At 50.1% G+C, this 19636-nt stretch overlaps 1 protein-coding gene across 5 annotated transcripts in view; it reads left to right on the top strand.

Moving 5' to 3' along the window:
- Nucleotides 1-19636, top strand: part of CENPC (centromere protein C) — a 1963500-nt gene that overhangs the window by 830170 nt on the left and 1113694 nt on the right. For all 5 annotated transcript variants that reach the window (XM_069630493.1, XM_069630492.1, XM_069630490.1 and 2 more), the window contains 2 exons: nt 10161-10222; nt 10446-10531. In XM_069630493.1, the coding sequence (XP_069486594.1) occupies nt 10161-10222; nt 10446-10531 (148 nt within the window). The remainder of the gene's footprint in view (nt 1-10160; nt 10223-10445; nt 10532-19636) is intronic.

The raw sequence follows: 19636 nt of genomic DNA, 5'->3' as shown, positions 1-19636 counted from the left end.
GTGATGCAGCCACCTGGGCTTTAGTACATACTTTTGTACATCACTACTCCCTCGATTCCATCGGAGGGCAAGATCTGGCCTTTGGCAAGGCAGTTCTCTATTCCGCAATTTGATTGGGCATGCTAAATTTGTATTCTAAATTCTTTCCCATCTCCTTGCTTGGTACTGCCTTGGGAGTCTATCATAGATATGGAATACGTCGGAGGACACAATCCCCTCGAAGAACAAGTTGCTTTCTTACCTGGTAACGTTATTTCGATGGGATGGTCCGACGACGTATTCCATATTACTCCCTCCCTGCCTTCCCTGCTGCAGAATTTCTTTTGCGATTGCAGCTTGCGTTCCGCAAGGCCTTGTGTTTCTGACTGGCCGAAAACTGGTGGCACACTTTCTGGGAAGAAACTATAACTGAGGCTATGGGCGTCGTGCGTCCTACTTATCACATCGGGTGACGTCGGCCGTCGGAGGAGGTCCTCGGGGACGGCACATCGACGTCATCGACGCAGGACGCAGATGCCAAAGATTTTCCGAAGCAGCACAGCTGTGGACATTACCTGTCATAGATATGGAATACGTCGTCGGACCATCCCATCGAAAGAACGTTACCAGGTAAGAAAGTAACTTTTTCTTCTCTCCTCTTTGTCCTCACTCAATGTTGGAGCCATCAAGGACAACATTGGCTCTCTTGCTTCTGACTTGGCTGACCTCTGCAACCACTAATTCTCCACTGGCTCCTTCCCTCAACCCTGTGCGTTCTTTTCTCCTAAAAGAAAGCCGTCTGCTGACCCTTTTTGCCTCTCTACTACCCCCTTTTTTGGGCAAACTCATGTAGAAGCAGGTCATCCCCAAACTGACCCTCCACACCGGAATGGCAGGCTATCTGCATGACCATCAGTCTAGTTTCAGGGCAGCCAGAGGCACAGAAACTGCTCTCCTGAACACCCCTGAATACCTACTCTCTATCCTGGATTCTAATACTCCCTCTGTCCTGATCTTCCTCGATCTTCTGCTTTTGACACAGTCAACCACTCCATCTTCATAAACCGTTTCCATGATACCGTAGGTGTTACAGACGGGGCACTGGCGTGGCTGACCTCCTTCCTCTCAAACAGACCTTCTCAAGTGCAAATGAGTCCTTTTCTCCTCCACTTCATTCTCTACCTGTGGCCTCCCTCAGGGCTATATTATATCACCATGGCTCTTTAACATCTACCTGGCCCCTGTGGCCCACCTGATCACCACTTTCCCCTCATTTCCAGTGTTATGTAGACGACAGACAGCTCTCTTTCAAGCTGCCTCCAACTTTCCCCTCCCTCATACCTGACTGCTATTGAGGGCATGGTGCTCTGCCATTGATCTCTGCTTGAATGCCAGTAAGACAGAGATCCTTCTCATCGGGACGCCTGCTCCTTGTTTACCCTCCTCTTTCTGGCCAGTGTCTCAGGGTCCTCTCCCCACACCCACTTGGGAGGCAAAAAACCTTGGAATCTTCATTGACTCTTCTCTCTCTTTCTATACTCAGATCATGGACCTTGCCAAGAAGTCCCAATTTCCAGTTGAATCTCCTCAGGGGCATTCTACCATTCCTCACCTTCCTCCAGACGCTGAACGTCTCTAGAGCCATGGTTCTCTCTAGGCCTCACTACTGCAACAACCTCTTTCTCAATCTGCCTTTTTCCTCCCTTCGTCCCCGTCAACTAATCCAGAATAGACCTACAACCTCAAGTCCAGGGACTGCATCTCTCCCGCCCTAAAATCTCTCCACTGGCTCCCGGTGACCACAAGCATTAAATTCAAGACCCTTTGCATCATCCACAAGGCTGTCTGGGGCCTGGGACCTCTTTACATCCAGCTTTCCCATCTTAAATAACTCCCGGCCTTCGGTCTTCTGGCTCCAACTCTCTGCATATCAAACAATTCTCCAAGCAGAGAGTGGGAGGTAGATCCCTTTCTCCAGCATTGGGTCTGGCATAGATTCACATGCTCATGAATATTCCCCGTCGTGAGGTTGGGAATCCTCGGTACAGAAAAAAATCAGTATCAGTTTTGTTTCTGATCTGTCTTTCCTAGTAGTAACCAATCACTGATCTCTGGGTTATACTGCCCACAGCCAATGACTGCCCTCTCCCTAAGCCCCGCCTCCGGCAGCCATCCTCAGATTTTTACCGCACCTTCAACTGTTGGGAGTCCTCGTGCTATAGCTCTCGAGCTTTTGCTGCATTTTCGCACTTTTTCAAAGAGAATTTCTCATTTTTCGGTTAAATTGAGCCTCAAGCTCCACCATCTTTACATCCGATCTACGGGGACCGGTTTCAGAAGCTTCTACGCCACTCAAGGGTGAAGATTTCGTCGAAAGACACTTTTGGAGGATTCCAGAAGTTTGAGGCCTACCCCGCACATGGCCCAGGAGAAAGGGAGCTCGACGCCCAGGAAGCTGTTCAGGGCCTGCCCTGGATGCCAGCTGCAGAACGTGTTCAAGGAAGAGGACTGTGCGTTTTGCGGGAACATGTCGGAGCGGACCATGAGGGACCGCCATCTTCGTCTCGCCAACTGGCTGGAGGGAAAGAGCCCGTCAGGTGAGAAGAAAAAGAAGAAATCCGAGCGGTCTTCTAAGTCCTGTGAGGGTGCCCCGGCGACGGGGGCCCAACAGAAGGCTAAGCACTGCGAGTCTGCGGGCACCGGGAGCGCCGAACGGTCGTGCTCCTCGGCTGCCAGGCAGGGCGCATCCTCCCCGGTGCCATCGACCACGAGCCAACGCTCTGGCTCGGGTAAGAGGAAATCCGAGAACCCGGCCAAGCTTCTGGAGAGGCCCGGTCGATCTCGAAGTTTTCGGCTGATGAGGAACAAGGCAGGGAGCCCTCCCCCAAGGTGAAGGCCACAAGCATGCTGTCGGTGACTAAGGCCTTGATTCACCCAGCCAAGGCCTCCATCGAGGAGGTTGCGGCAACCCTGGCGCAGCCTGCAGAGGTTACACCTGTGGTAACGGCCTCGGGGCCCAGAGTCTCCCTGCCACCTCGGAGGGAGGCATCTTTCAAGCCCATCGAAAGAACCCCCACGAAGCCCCCGGCGGAGAAAGAGGGGGGGTCCAGTGGCCGTCGTGGATTCAGACACAACCTCCGAGGAGGAACTTGTCGAAGTCCCCGAGAGCCACGACGCGGGCATGGAGGAGGACCAGCCCGTCGAGAGGCATCCCGACGAGGGGGACGACAGAAGCGACGGCGGTGCCAACGGGACCCCAGGCCAACCGTCGTGCCTGTCGCAACCAGTGCCGCAGGACAACTCGCGGCCATTTTGATGGCAATTCAATCCTTATGCTCTGAAATAAGGACTAGATTGCCTTTACCCCCGATGGAAGAGCCGGAGCCAGGCCCGACGGAGGAGTCAGGTGCAGGCCCGTCAGGAAGTCCACCACCCAAGAGGAGAACAACACATCCTCCTGCACTCTTCCAGCCCTCGAGGCCTGCTCAACCCTCCTCCCTGTCCACGGTCCGCGGGGATGACATGGACACGGAAGACGACGGCGGGGTGGACCTCCCGTCGTCGTCACCCGCCCCCCCACCCCCCCGGCTTCCCCACCCGATGAGATTGGATCCTTCCATGCAATGATCTCCAGGGCATCCAAGCTTTTCCAGCTCTGCCCCGAAGAAAAGGAGGGGTTCCTCTATCAACGTCGAGAGACCAAGAGGAAGGTACCGCTACTGGATGACACCTGGGACGAGGGGCTCTCCCTCCTCAAGAACCCGTCCACGACGCCGGCAAAAAGGGACTGATACGAAAAGAAGTACCGGGTCCCCGACGCGGCCCCTCTATGCCTTAGAGCACAGCCGACCCTGGATTCAGTCGTCTCGGCGGGGGCCAGGAAGAAGGTGGGGGGGCATCGACTTCACCGCCGGACGGCGAGGGAAAGAAGCTCGATGCGATGGGACGAAGTCATCACGTCGGCGGCGATGACGATTAAGGCGGCCAACGCCCTGGCTATCGTTGCCCGTTACGACAGGGCACTTTGGTATAAAATCGCTCCCTTGTTGGACTTCCTGCCGGATGACAAGAGGGCAGAAGCCCTGGAAATCTTGCAAGAAGGCGAGGTGGCGTCGGACCACGCCATAACGGTGGCGACGGACATCGCTGACACCGGTTTCCGCCAGTTGGGCAACAGTGTTTGCCTCAGACGGCGCGGATGGCTTAAGGCGACGGATTTCCGCCAGGACGTACAAGCCAAAATGTTGGACATGCCCTTTGTCGGGAACAACCTGTTTGGGAAGACAGTCGATGAGTCCCTGCACGCCATCAAAACGGACACGGAGACAGCCCGGGCCCTGGGAGTTCTCCAGCAACGACGGCCGTCCTTTCGGAACACCGGAGGCAAGCAAGGGGCCTCCAAAGGTTCGGGCAGCAGCTCCTCTACCTACCGTCAAGCGGCCCGTTCCTCGTCGCAGGAGGCCTATAGAAAACAGGACAAGTCTGGAGGTTCCTGCCATAGTCAGTAGGGAGGTCAAGGCGGTAAGGCGGCCTCGAAACAGGACTAAACCGACCGTGGCGTCAGGCCCCCACCGAAGCACCCTGGTGGGAGGCCGGCTGGCGAAGTTCGTCAGCATGTGGGAGTCCATCTCCACCGACCGTTGGGTGCTGGAAACCCTGGCCCAGGGGCACGCCCTCGAGTTTCTAAAGAAGTGCCCGCGCGTGCCACCCATGGCCAGGAAGGAAAACCACGTACCCCAGCTGCTGCTGGAGGTAAGGGCGATGCTCAAGAAAGGTGCCATCGAACTCGTCCCAAAGAGACTTCGGGCTCCGGGGTCTACTCGAGATACTTTCTCGTAAAGAAGACAGGAGGTTGGCGTCCCATCCTGGACCTGCGGCGACTGAACAAGTACATCGAGGCTCAGAAGTTCCGGATGGTCACCCTCCAGCATGTGCTGCGACAGCTGGAGGACAATTTCCTGTCCCAGCACGTCCCCATTCTAAAAGGACACCGGAAGTTCCTCAGGTTCGTGGACCAAGGACGGCACTACCAGTTCAAGGCCTTCCTGTTCGGATTAAAGTCGTCACCCAGGGTATTCACCAAGTGCCTAGCACCGGTGGCGGCGTGGCTACGCCTGCAAGGGATCCACGTCTATATCTACCTGGACGACTGGCTCATCCAGCAAGGACAAGGGAGCTCGCCGTAGAACACACAGCGAAGACCGTCCAGCTACTAACGGACCTGGGGTTCTCCATCAACTGCCCCAAATCCCACCTGGTCCCTTCGCAGGTCGCCCTCTTTCTTGGAGCGAAGCTCGACACAGTGGCACGGCTGGCCTCGCCGTCCGACGAAAGGACGAAAGCCATCCTGGGCAAGGTGCAACGCCTGCTAGCCACGGACGTAGCCAGGTTAAGATCCATCAAATCCCTTCTTGGGATGATGTCCTCCTGCATCTATCTGGTACGCCTGTGCAGATTCGAATGCGTCCACTGCAAGAGTTCCTCGATGCACGCTGGATCCAGGCGACGGGCAGCTTCGAGGACAGGAAACCGCTCAACGAGACCTTCTGACGAGCGATCCGGTGGTGGGGCACCCGCACTCATCTGATGGCGGGCGCAGACTTTCAGACCCCAGCTCACCAGGTAACAGTGACGACGGATGCCTCCCTGGGTGTGGAGCGCATACCGGAAATCTCCACGCGAGAGGCTTTTGGCTCCCGGAGGAAAAACAGCTTCATATCAACATTCTGGAGCTCTGCACAGTGTTTTGGGCCCTCAGGTCCTTTCTTCCGTCCCTCAAGGGCAAGGTGGTGAGGATCTTCACCGACAACACCACCACGATGTTCTACATCAGGAAGCAGGGTGGAACCAGATCCCCAGCCCTGTCCAAGGAATTCCAGGATCTGTGGCACTGGGCCATCGACCAGGGGATGTTTCTGGTACCTTTTCATCTGGCAGGGATAAAGAACACCATCGCCGACTCACTCAGCAGGGAGCTGCGCTCGTGCCACGAGTGGGAGCTATGCCAGGATCAAGTGGATCGACTCTTCAGGCTGTGGGGCAGACCCCAGGTTGATCTCTTCATGATGGCGACGAACTCCAAGTGCCAGAGATTTGCCAGCAGGTTCCCCCAACCGAGGAGCATGGGCGATGCTTTCTCGTTCCCCTGGGACAAGCTGTTCCTCTATGCTTTCCCACCGTTGCCACTTCTACTCCGGATCGTCAACCAGCTCAAGAGGTCCCGGTGCAGGATGATCCTCGTCGCACCGGCGTGGCCGAGACGGATCTGGTTCCCTGACCTTCTGTACTTATTGGCATCCCCAACAGTCAAACTGCCCGTGGACCGGATCTTCTCTCCAGAGAAGGAGGCGCCATTCTTCATCACGACCCGAAGTTGCTGAACTTGCAGGCCTGGCTCATGCAGCACTAGAGTTTGGAGGATACGATATACCGGCCGACTGCAGAGAGGTTCTTGCAAAGGACAGGGCGTCCTCAACTCTCAAGTGTTACGGACACAAATGGAAGAGGTTCTCTGTCTGGTGCCGGGCACAGAAGATTAACCCTCTACGGATTACGGCCCCTCAAGTACTGCCGTACCTACTGTCGCTGGCCAAGGCTGGACTAGCTCACGACTCCATCAAGATGCATCTGGCTGGCATCTCCAGATACACCAGGACAACAGGACCTGGTGAAGGAATTTATGAAGGGACTATTCTGCTCGTTCCCGCCGGTGAAGGCACCAGCCCCGGCGTGGGAGCTCAATGTGGTGCTGACTAGGCTCATGGGGGCACCTTTCGTGCCTATGCATACGGCACTATTGAAGTTCCTATCGTGGAAAACAGCTTTTCTTGTGGCCATCACCTCTGCACGGCGCGTGGGAGGGATTCAGGCCCTATCTTGCAAGCCTCCATACCTAACTTTTCACGACACGAGGGTGGTGCTCAGGACGCATCCCTCCTTCATGCCCAAGGTGCCGTCGGACTTCCACCTCAACGAGCCCTTGGTGTTACCAGTTTTCTTCCTGTCGCCTTCGTCGCCGGCCGAGAGGACTTTGCACTTGCTGGATGTAGCTAGAGCGCTGAAGTTCTACGTGGACCGCACAAAGAGTTTTTGGAAGACGTCACAGCTTTTTGTGAACTTTGGACCTGTGAATCAAGGGAAGGCTCTCGAAGGCTTCCATTTCCAGATGGCTCTCCGGCTGTATCATGCACTGTCGCCGGTTGGCAAACCGACCGCTCCCCGGCCGTCCGAGAGCCCATTCGACCAGAGCGATCGCTGCTACCACAGCTTTCTTGTCTGGTGTGCTCCTGCTGGACATCTGCAGAGCTGCTACGTGGAGGTCGACGCACACCTTCACGAAATTCTGCTGCGTCGATCGGGATTCCAGGGAGGAGTCCAGGGTCGGCCAAGCAGTGCTGCGCAACCTGTTCGCCTGAAGGGCCTGGTGAGGAGGTAAGAGTTGCTTAATGTTTATGTATTGCTTAATGTTGAGCCTTTTGCCACCTCACGTGGTTGTGTATGTGTGTACTGCTATGTAATCTTATATTCATGAGCATGTGAATCCATGCCAGACCCCATGCTGGAGAAGGAACAAGTTACTGACCTGTAACTGTTGTTCTCCAGCATGGGTCTGGCATGGATTCACATGCAAACCCTCCCACCTACCCCTCCGCGGCTCTTCACTTGGTCATACTGCCACTTTACATGCTACCAAATCTGAAGATTGCTGCCGGAGGCGGGGCTTAGGGAGAGAGCAGTCATTGGCTGTGGACAGTATGACCCAGAGATCAGTGATTGGTTACTACTAGGAAAGACAGATCAGAAACGAAACTGATACTGATTTTTTTCTGTACCGAGGATTCCCGGCCTGACGATGGGGAATATTCATGAGCATGTGAATCCATGCCAGACCTATGCTGGAGAACAACAGTTACAGGTAAGTAACTTGTTCCTTTGTTGTACTCAAAGACAAGCTGGTTTTACCTACTCACCCTAGGTTCTCCCCTAAATTCATCTCCAAATTTCATGTAAACCAGTCGATTGAGCTACCGGCTTTCTTCCAGGAACCCAACAGCTCAGCTGAGGTAAAACTCCACACACTAAATGTGAGTAGAGCGGCCCTCTACTACTTAGGCAAGACCAGATCGATAAGAAAAACAGATCAATTGTTTGCCTGCATAGCGCCAGGCAGAGAAGGTGACTGCATTTCTAAATATGCCATCTCTAGGTGGATAGTCCGATGTATCCAACTGTGCTATTCCCTTTCAGATAAAACACTGCCTTTTACGCCCAGTGCTCACTCCGCTAGATGCACTGTGGCCACTCTGGCTTTCATTGCAAATGTACCCCTTGACACCATTTGTAAAGCAGCTACATGGAGCTCTATTCACACTTTTACTCAGCACTACTGCATTGACCCTCATTCCAAGACAGATACTCAAGTGGGACAAGCGGTTCTAAGACATTTGTTCGCTCATGACCCTTCTCACATCCCACCTCCTTCTTCTAACACTGCTCGCTAATCTATGCACAGCATGTGATCTAAGCAGATTCCATAAGCCTCAGAAGGGATACATTACTCGCCGTAATCGTATTTCTGATGCCTATATCTGCTTAAATTTACACGCGACCCACCCTTCCTCCCCTCGGAGGGAAGGCACATGGATGCCTATGAGCTTGTCTGATATGTATCTGCTTGGATACAACTTTACTCAGACTACACCTCATGTCAGAAAAATAACAATCTGAGGGACCTAGACACGTGAGGGATCATGCGTACAGTGGACCTCACACAAGTAATAGTATTACTGGCACGCCCTGTCGACGTCCTTTTCGAGTTTCGAAAACAACTGTAATACTCTGCAGCTTCCACTAGATGTCGGCCTATGCACAATATGTGAATCTAAGCCGATCCAAGCATCAGAAATACGATTACGTAGTATTGATGTGTATTTATTTATGTATGTGTGTGTGTGTGTGTATATATATATATATATATATATGTATATGTATATGTGTGTATATATATATAGTTATAGTTTCTAGTTGCCGATTATCACGAGACGTCCAGGCAGTAGGGAGCTGAAACAGCGCACATATTACTCCGAGTGCAAAAATAGAGATATTAACATATTGCCATGTTGCTGACTGGCAACATGGGGGCAGTTGCTGGGGCCCTGTTACTTGAGGCCCCTTTCATTTTAAATGGTTATTTTCATCGGTTGAAAGACCCAGATGCCGCCCCTGGGTAGGGGACAGGGGTGAAGACTCCCTAGGAATGTATAAACAGTAGCTGATGCAGTCCTAGCACTACTGTCCATTTAATAGTGTGTGCATGACGTATGGATCCACTACTGTGCCCCACTCCGAACGGTCTTCATTCCATAGGCAGGCAACATTGCCGTTGAATGGGTTGTGAAGTAAAAGAGCAGGTGTGGATTTCAGGACCATTGCACTGAACCGATTGAAGCCCTATAATGACGATCATGTTATCAAAGTAAAAGGAGTTGATCAAGATGCCGTTCTGAGCCCACACAATCATTCAAATAATGTGAACCGCATAATTGAGGTCAGTCTCCCCTCGCACTCGCGCAGAGCCAGAAAAGTGCAAAAGAACAAGAAATAATGTAAATGATGGGCAACGATAACGATCACCTTATCCAAGATGCTGGCAAGTTTTGCTTTTTCACAGATCTGAAGTTGTCCTATGAGAGGCAGCCACGGGATAAGTGTAAGCCACAGGAGGATGCGGTTTCCTGGGTGTTGTGCTGGAGGTTTCATGGACAAGGAAGTGAAATGTGTTAGTTGTGGGCATGATACTTTTACTGCGTTTCTGTGAGCTGCAACATTTTCCTACCCAACCCTGTTGTTTTTCCGGCTCCACATTCCCTTTGACCTACCGATCGTGACAGGTTTTGCGATGGTGGTGCCAGCAAGGGTCCGAAGTCTACTTTTGAAAACATCCGCATTTGTTTACTAAACAGCCAATATTACTGACTTTGACTGTGCTAGTTTCCTCATCGTGTTACTTTACTTTGTTTGTAAACTCTGCATTCAGTTAAAACGTCATGCATGGTGTATTTTATTCCTGTCATTAAAAGGTCCTCTGTAAGCTTGTGCATTCAGTACTGGGCATTTACACGCCTTTTAAGTTTCAGTAGCTTTGCATATTCCGTAACTTAAAATATTATTTTTTTCCTCAGTTTGCACCAAAAACCATTTGATCGTGTTATGAAGGGTGTGCTCGATTCCTGTGAAGGCAGAAGTAAGCTACTTGATTTTATTTCGATTGCTGTCCGTTTAAGATTTGACAATCCTAATACGAATCCTAAACGGCATGACAAACTATCATTATGCATATGTTGTTAAAAATGAAGGAGTTTATACTTGAAGTTCATGGTGCAGTTGTGGTCATACAGTGGTTTTAGAATTTCATTGCTTTGTTGAACGATAACAATCTGTGCTCTCGCAATTTGGTTAATCTTTAGATGGTGCCAGTATTAGCAATGTTCCTGTGACTTTCCACAGTCCCATCAGCATAAATTCAAGAACTCCTGAACATCTGAATAAACAGGTAAAACAATATGGCCTTCTAAAACAGTAACTATATTTGTGTATTTAATTGTGTGTCCGTATCATTATTCTGATGCGCAGGGCCTTGATACAACGGCAGGTGGCAGGAGAGTTTGGTTGTAACTTTATGCATGCTCAGTTCCTTTGCACTTCTGGAGAGATTATTGCTTCAGCATTCTCTGTTTTTCAAAATCAGTTTAATTGCTCTCTTCTGAACTAAGATCTGTAACTAAACCATTTGCCCGGAAGTGCTATCTACTGGATGCAACGTGCCACAGTTTATCAGCCACCATTGTCTGCCTCTGCCGGTTTCAACAATACGGCCTGACATAGTACCAAATGCCTAGGTTGATGGGTGAACGTTGTGTATCCAAGGTGGCTCGAGGGTTGGATGCCTCACAAGCCTGTGCACATGGGCTGCATCATTCATGTATTGTATTAGGGCTGTATGACTAAGCAAATACCAACATCTCACAGATCTCTCTTTGCAAACATTATGTAGTGAAATAAATATCACCAAACCTTCCCACCACCCTGCTGTTTTCAACTATAGCCCTTCTATCTCCAGATGCAACATAGTCATGCTTACGTTTTTTCAATATAAAAGCTCCTACTGAAAGCGTGCATATTTTTTAAAGTTAATGATTAGCAAAACCAAAGGGCCACATCCACGTATTCAATTGTTTTGTAGAATATATGTTTTTAATACAAGAAGAACTAAACCCTTCACTAAATATTGCTCAATTTAGTCTGTTGCTCAGGCATATCACATGCTTGCCTGTACATGGTTGCTATGAAGAACCCAATCTTATGCACTAAATGTATACATTTTTGAATCACATAACCTTCATAGAGTCAAATAGTTAAATAACGTTCACCAAATTGAACACATGAGTGACATCCGAAGAGTTACGTTTAAGCAAGGGTGAGTTGTGCATAGGACCATTATTCTTGTAATGTATTCATGTTTCTTTGCCTCATGCACTTGACCCCCTCCTCCCCCCCTCCTCCCCACCCTCCCACGGTTGACTTTAAGACTGCCGAACTGCTATCTGAAAGATGATTTCTTCATTTGCCCTTTCAAAAATGATCAACCAGTGGCAAGTTTTTGCCAGTGACATTTTAAACATCCATGAGCAGCTGGGCTGGGCACATAGGTGCAGCAATACTGTGAGTATGTTTTACTACAGTGGAGGTCTGTAGAAATTGTGTGTGAAATGCTTCTGCTCCTCACTTTTATCATTCTCGAAACAGTGACCTGCAAACAGATGCTGCATGACTGTCCTAATTTGCTCATCTTCCACACTGGCGACATCGACTGTTGAGTCGTGACTGATGAGTGAGCAACATTAAAGGAATTTGAAGGAGACCCACCAAACAGCATGCAGAAAGTTGATTCCAGAACCTGGTGTTCATGAGCCAGAAGGAGGGGTGGAAGAGGTCACATGACACTCTAGTCTAGAGTCTAAAGGAGCAAAGTGGTGCTTTGGAGGTGTGATTAAAATAGGGTGAAAGATTCTCTGCCAGAATGCTTGGATGACATGCAGGTGTGCCATCCATGTGGTTCCGTGGGGACTAGGGTGTTAAGGTGGGTGTGTCTTTACAGTGTGTCTATCCTTGGGGATAGCGCATGGCAGAGATGCACAACTGGTGGAAATGGCAATTTGTTGACTTATAATTCATGCTTATAACTTATGCAAGTGAAGTACACTGTCCAGGTATAGATTTATATAGGAAGCCCTATTTTGGATATTGGTGAAATTCATTTGCTGTAAGGAGTCTGAGAGAAACCAGCCATCCATCTGCTTTACTTGCCTCACTAATTTGCTTCACTACTGCTGAATATTGACCATTGTGCAGGGGGCTCTAGGACTTTGGCGCCAAGCCCAGAGAGGCATGCAGGAGGTTTGCCAGTGTCTGGTTTGCTCTACAGAAAGGAAGGCGGCAGTGCCATGCTTTGCTTGCATGCATTGTGTACATGATGCATGATTGGAGAATGACCTGTCGGGTCAGGAAATTCTGAGGTGAGGTGACTCTTGTTATTCTTCAACTCACATCTGAGACCCTTTTGAGGACGTTTCCCTGTGCAATTCAATGGAGATTAGAACATGTGTATGTGTGTATATATATATATATTTCTGAGGCTTGTGGAATCTGCTTAGATCACATGCTGTGCATAGGCCGACATCTAGTGGAAGCTGTGGAGTACTACAGTTTGTTTTTCGAAACTCGAAAATGGGCGTCGACACAGGGCGTGCCAGTAATACTATCCCTAGTGTGACGTCCACTGTACCCAAGATCCCTCATGCGTCTAGGATCCTCAGATTGTTTTTTTCCGCCATACTGGTCGGAAGCATTTTACGGAGTCCCCTGGCCTTAGCCATACTTTTGCTGAAATATTTAAAATATTAATCTATTGACATCCTTCCCCACCTCAACATCGAACTTTGACACTCAATGCCGGCTGGAGAAGACGGATTTGGGCCTCGGAAGGCCTCTGGCCTCGGCCCGGGCCTTGGAAGGCCTCTGGCCTCGGCCCTGCAAGTAGGGAGAGTGGGGGGTTGTACATACTCTACACTCTTGGTATATAGGTACACCTTATACATTTCCTACACTTAACAGCCCACTGCTTCAAGGTGCATATGGAGGGTACCCCTTTTCAATTCTGCCCCAAGTGCAATCGCAAATACCCTTGGGTCGACAGGCACGCCACGTGCAATCTCTGCTTGCCGAGGGACCACCCCGAAGCGAACTGCAGAGCGTGTAGTAGGTTTAAACCTAAGACACTTAAGGACCGTTCGACGAAGCGTTGGGCCCACCACGCCAGGCAGGCGGCCATGGCAGCGGAGGGTGCCTTCAGCGACGGCAGCGACGCCGAACCTTCGGACGGCGAGGGCATTACGGCGTCGAAAGACAGCCGAGCGCAGGTCCCCGACCTCAGAAGGTCGTCCGGCAGGGCGGCTATGGGGAAGACCCCCGGCGACACAAGCGCTTCACACACTACACACACTAAACACACAAAGTCCAACCGAGACTCGACGGCGTTGATTTCTCGGAAAGAGGAACAAACGGAACGGTCCGATTCGGTGTCCTCTGGGCGCTCGCAATCAAGATCGCCGCATGACTCCAAGCAATCATCCACTCTTGCCAAGAGTGCCTCGCTCCCTAGGCTAACAGAAGTTCGATCATCGGAAGACGAAGACGACTTCCACCCCCAGGCCGCGTTCCAGGAGTCAGAGCCCGCAGACAAAATCAGCGAGGCCCCACGCTCGAAGGACACGGACCCCACCCCCGATCCTCGACGCCAGGCATCAAAAACCTCCGGAGCCACTAAAGGACAGGGAAAACATTTTTCCACTCACGGGGAGGGGGGAAAACAGCAGAAGAAGCAGCCTTTGCACTCTTCCACACCTGTGAAACACACCACTCCCCCTAAACAGACAGAAAAAACCAGGTCTGCTGATATGTCTAAAACCAGCAAATCTACTCAAGATAAATCCCATAGACTTGCTGAGAGAGTCATTCCCAGTTCCAAAAAATGGTCGAGTGAAGACATACATAGGGTCATGTCAAGGATGTCTTCTTTGGCTGATTTTTATGATAAAAATCCAGAACATTTCCTCTCGTATGATTCACAAGGGGCGACACCCTCAGGCTCTAATGATCCTATCCCCCCAAGTAAAAAGCCCTGGTTTGAAACACCGATGAGGTCAGACCCCTTTGAGGTACAACCATACTCAAGACCATACTCACTGTATCAAGGAGAGGCTTCCTTTGGTGAGGACCAAGAATTTGGCATGGTAGAAGAGCAAACCGGGACGGGCTACTATGGGGATGATGAGGACCAGGAAGAGGAAGAGGAAGACCCGGAAGCATACAGAGTAGATTCCCCGGTAGAGAACGAAGCCCCGGTTACCGACTCCCCGGTCGATAACCAACCCCTCCTAAACAAGGTTCTCGCACGCGCAGCAGAACATTTCCATATTGACACCCACGGTGTCCAGGAGGAGAGGGACTTCGCAGAAGAGTTAGTGGGAGAAAGGAGTCCTGTTGCCCAGACCATCCCTATCCTCAAGTCCATTCAGCGAAGAATAGACCCGTCCCTGGTGAACCCGAACCTCATCAGAGCAGTCAATCCCAGGGTTGAAAAACTTTTCAGGGCGGCCCAGTCTGACCCTCTCTATATAAGAGGACATCTGGAGCCAGACTCCCTAGTTGTCACCAACACTCATAAGAGGGCTGTAACACCTTTGTCGTCGTCCAAAGCTCCTCCCGACAAGGAGAGCAAAAAACTATACGGTTTTGGCAGGAAAGTAGCCTCAACGTCCGCCTATCAAGCAAGGATTGCAAACTCCACCACCCTGTTGGCCAGCTACAACTGCCATCAGTGGGAAGAAGTCGCGGCACTCATAGCCTCTGCTCCTGAACCTTTAAAGGACCAGTTAGCTCGGATTTCCGCAGAGGGTAGAGCCGTGTCTGGTTGCATTTTGAAAGCAAACTTCGACGCCGCGGACATCGCAGGCAGATTGATAGCAGAAGGCACTGTTATCAAAAGACATGCGTGGTTACGGCAGTCTGGTTTTAAGGCAGAAACCCAGGCATCATTGTTGGACAAACCGGTGGAAACCGATCTGTTGTTTGGTAAGGCAGTCGAAGACGTACTGAAGAATGCCAAGGACGAATACGAAACACTCAAGTCCCTTGGCCAGTTAACCAATAAACCCCCTAACCAGAGAGGGAATAGTAATTTTCGTCGCCCACGCGGCCAAAATTCCCAGAGAGGATCTAACTATTCCCAGGGGCAGGGTACACAGTGGAACAACCAACAGTCTACCCAGGGTTACGGCAGGGGTAATAGGAGAGGTGGTGGTAAAGGCAGAGGCAGCCCCAGCAAGGGAGGCGGCACGCCTCCACCAAAGCAGTGACGCTCAGTTCAGGGTCCCTTCTCACACAACCCCAGTAGGGGGACGCATTTCCAACTTCACCCAGGCTTGGGAAGGGATCACATCAGACAGATGGGTGCTGTCAACAGTATCCACAGGATATTGTATAGAGCTACTGCAGCGTCCCCGGAACCATCCTCCATGACAAAGAGTACACTCTTTAGAACATCAGAAGATTCTCCTCGAGGAGATCGCCATTCTGCTAGAAAAGGACGCGATAGAACTCATCCCGGGACACCAGGTAAACGAGGGTATTTATTCAACTTACTTCCTTGTGCCAAAGAAAGTTTTGACAATGCGCCCAGTATTGGACTTATGGCCTGCCAACAAATATGTCAAGCCCCAAAAATTTTGTATGACCACGCTACAAGAGGTAATCCCCCTCCTAAAAAAGGGGGATTACATGGCAACCTTGGATATGAAAGATGCTTATTTTCATATTTCCATGTTCCCAGCGCACAGAAAGTACTTGCGCTTCAAGGTGGACAGTCGGCACTACCAGTTCAAGGTACTGCTCTTCGGGATAGCCTCGGCTCCAAGGGTATTCACCAAGGTACTGGCGGTGGCGGCGGGACACCTACACAGGGAGGCAATCCCGGTGTACCCTTGCCTGGACGACTGGCTCATCACGGGGGAGACCCCAGTAATTTGCAGAACAAACATTCAAAGGACGATCGACGTCCTCTTCGAATTAGGTTTCTCAATAAACGAGAAGAAGTCAAGTCTGGTACCAAGCACCTCCAAACAGTTCCTAGGATCTATCCTAGACACGCAAGAGGGATTGACCTTTCCATCAGAGGAAAGAATTCAGAATATACTGCTGCAAATTCCGCACTATCAGGCCGGTCGCCAGATAATGGTACGCAAAGCAATGCGTTTGCTGGGTATTATGGCATCATGTATTTACCTGGTCCCCCACGCGCGCCTGTGCATGTGTGCCATGCAGGAATGGTTGTCGAAACAGTGGTCTCAGGCAAGTGGTCAGCGGGACGATCTAGTGGTCGTTTCGCCAACACTGGTACAAAGCCTTCACTGGTGGACAAGATAAAATCTGTCCAAGGGGAAACCCTTTTTTACAATCCCGAGATGCAGGCGGTAGTCACAACTGATGCATGCCTGACAGGGTGGGGAGCTCACCGCCTCCACCACACAGCTCATAGTCTCTGGTCTCACTCAGTGGTCAAGAATCACATCAATCTGCTAGAGCTTCTGGCAGTATTCAGAGCGCTTCAAGCGTTTGAGCCCTACCTGCTGAATCTGTCAGTGCAGATCCGGACGGACAGCACTACAGCCATGTTTTACCGAAACAAGCAGGGAGGGACTCGTTCGCAAAATCTGTCCAAGCTTGCCCAGAAAATTTGGATATGGGCACTCAGACGTAAGATCTTCCTGTCATTTCAACATGTTCCAGGGGATCTCAATTCTCTGGCGGATGCTTTGAGCAGACATCCCCTCCCAGAGGAACACGAGTGGTGTCTACACAGAGAAATCGTAGAAGATATTTTCTCTCAGTGGGGTTTCCCCACTATAGACCTATTCGCCGCAAGCCAAAACAGACAGTGCCCAGGATTTGCATCCAGGTTCCCCCAGCCAGACTCCCAGGGGAACTTCCTGTGGATGAACTTGTCAGGGATGTTTGCGTACGCTTTTCCACCAACACCTCTCATCAGGAAGGTGGTAAACAAGATGAACAGAGAGTCAATGACGCTCGTCCTAGTTGCTCCCATGTGGGCGAGACAACTGTTGTTCCCACACCTACGCAGACTAGCGGTGTGCGAACCCATCAAACTCCCGGGCTGGTACAACCTACTGTCCCAGCACCAAGGTCAAACAGTGCTTCCTCAACCCAACTCAATGAACCTAGCAGCATGGCTCCTGAGGTCATAGAGTTCGGACATCTCAAATTACCACAGAGATGTATGGACATCCTAAAGCAATCTAGGAAGCCAAACACGAGGCACTGCTACTTTGACAAATGGAAGAGATTTGTTATCTGGTGCCAGAATAAACAAATCAACCCACTTGATTGCACTCCTTCCACTATTTTTACATACATGCTCCACCTGCTGGATGCAGGACTGGTTTTTAACTCACTGAAAGTACACCTGGCAGCTCTGTCGGCATACACCACATCCCATAACAAGGTGTTGTGGTGGAAGATACCAGTGGTTAAAGCTTTCATGTAAGGAGTAAAGAGACTTCACCCTCCTATTTCAAACCCACCACCAGGATGGGACCTTAACATGGTGCTATCTAAACTCATGGGCCCCCCCATTCGAACCCATGCATAAAAGCAGTCTCAAACTGATTTTATTGCTTAGTAGCAATAACATCTATAAGAAGGGTCAGTGAAATTCAGGCTCTGTCAGTGCAGGATCCATTCTTTTCAGTTAATAAAGATAGTGATTTTACGTACACACCCTAGGTTCTCACCTAAGTTTATTTCTAAATTCCACGTGAACCAGTCCATCGAGCTTCCGGCTTTCTTCCAAGACCCACAAATCTCGGCTGAGGTGAAACTACACACCCTAGATGTGTGTAGGGCGGTCCTCTACTATGTTAATAAGACCAGACCGCTAAGGAAAACAGATCAGCTGTTTGTTTCCGTAGCTACAGGCAGAGAGGGAGATCGCGTCTCTAAAGGTGCCATCTCTAAGTGGATTGTTAACTGTATCCAGCTGTGTTACTCTTTCTGAAAAAATTCTGCCTTTCACCCCAAGAGCCTACTCTACTAGAGGCATTGGGGCCACTCTAGCTTTCATTGCAAATGTACCCCTTGACACCATTTGCAAAGCAGCTACTTGGAGCTCTATTCACAGTTTTACTCATTGCATTGGCCCCCATTCCAAGACAGATACTCAAGTGGGACAAGCGGTTTTAAGAGATTTATTTGCTCATGACCCTTCTCACCTCCCACCTCCTTCTTCTAACACTGCTCGCTAATCTATGCACAGCATGTGATCTAAGCAGATTCCACAAGCATCAGAAGGGATACATTACTCACCGTAATCGTATTTCTGATGCTTGTATCTGCTTAGATTTACATGCGACCCACCCTTCCTCCCCTCTGAGAGAAGGCGCATGGATGCTTGTAGTCTTATCTATCTATCTATCTGCTTGGATTATCTTACTCACGCTACTCCTCATGCTACCACATGTCAGAAAAAATACAATCTGAGGGTCCTAGACGCGTGAGGGATCATGGGTACAGTGGACGTCACACTAGGGATAGTATTACTGGCACGCCCTGTGTCAACGCCCATTTTCGAGTTTCGAAAAACAAACTGTAATACTCTGCAGCTTCCACTAGATGTCGGCCAATGCACAGCATGTGAATCTAAGCAGATACACGCATCAGAAATACGTTTACGATGAGTGATGTAATATATATATATATATATATATCTGAGGCTTGTGGAATCTGCTTAGATCACATGCTGTGCATAGTACCACATCTAGTGGAAGCTGCAGAGTATTACAGTTGTTGTTTTCGAAACTGGAAAAGGGACGTCGACAGGGCGTGCCAGTAATACTATTACTAGTGTGGCGTACACTGTATGTGTTGAGGTCCCTCAGATTGTTTGTTCTGCCATTCTAAACGGACGCGTATAGCAGACTTCCACTTTCAGCGTAAAGCCATTGATTTATTTCAATAACCGATAGTTCATTCTTGCGATCCTTTACTTCAGACAAAGAGACTGCTTGTTGAAAGACTACCGCGACGGACCGTTCGGCCTTGGCAGGCCGCCCCGGGCCTCGGCCCAGACAGTAGGGCGAGATGGGGAAGCTCATTTTAGGATATATATGGCCCTCTTCTTAGACTACTTTCGCTCAACTGCCATAGTTTGTAGTTATGGACAAGACCTCATTTAAATTCTGCCCCAAGTGCAATCGTAAATTCCTGTGGGTTGATAAGCATTTAGTTTGTAACTTGTGTCTCCCAAGAGACTACGTTGAGGAGTTTTGTCGATCTTGTAGGCTCTTTGTTGGGCAGAATCCTGGGCAGTGCCCTTGGGGACCACTACACAAGATTAAGACTACAGGTGGTAGTACAGTTTCACTTTTGGTACAAGCCTGTACTACACAGTTATAGTTATATCGAGAGCAAATGAGCAGTAGTAGAGATTACACAAAGGAATACAATTACTGTGACTCAAGCAAAC

The sequence above is a fragment of the Ambystoma mexicanum genome, chromosome 6q, assembly GCF_040938575.1.
Source record: "Ambystoma mexicanum isolate Mex_15411 chromosome 6q, UKY_AmexF1_1, whole genome shotgun sequence".
In the NCBI taxonomy this organism is placed as follows: domain Eukaryota; kingdom Metazoa; phylum Chordata; class Amphibia; order Caudata; family Ambystomatidae; genus Ambystoma; species Ambystoma mexicanum.
The sequence above is the reverse complement of the archived record's forward strand: the minus strand, read 5'-3'. Positions and strand labels throughout refer to the sequence as shown.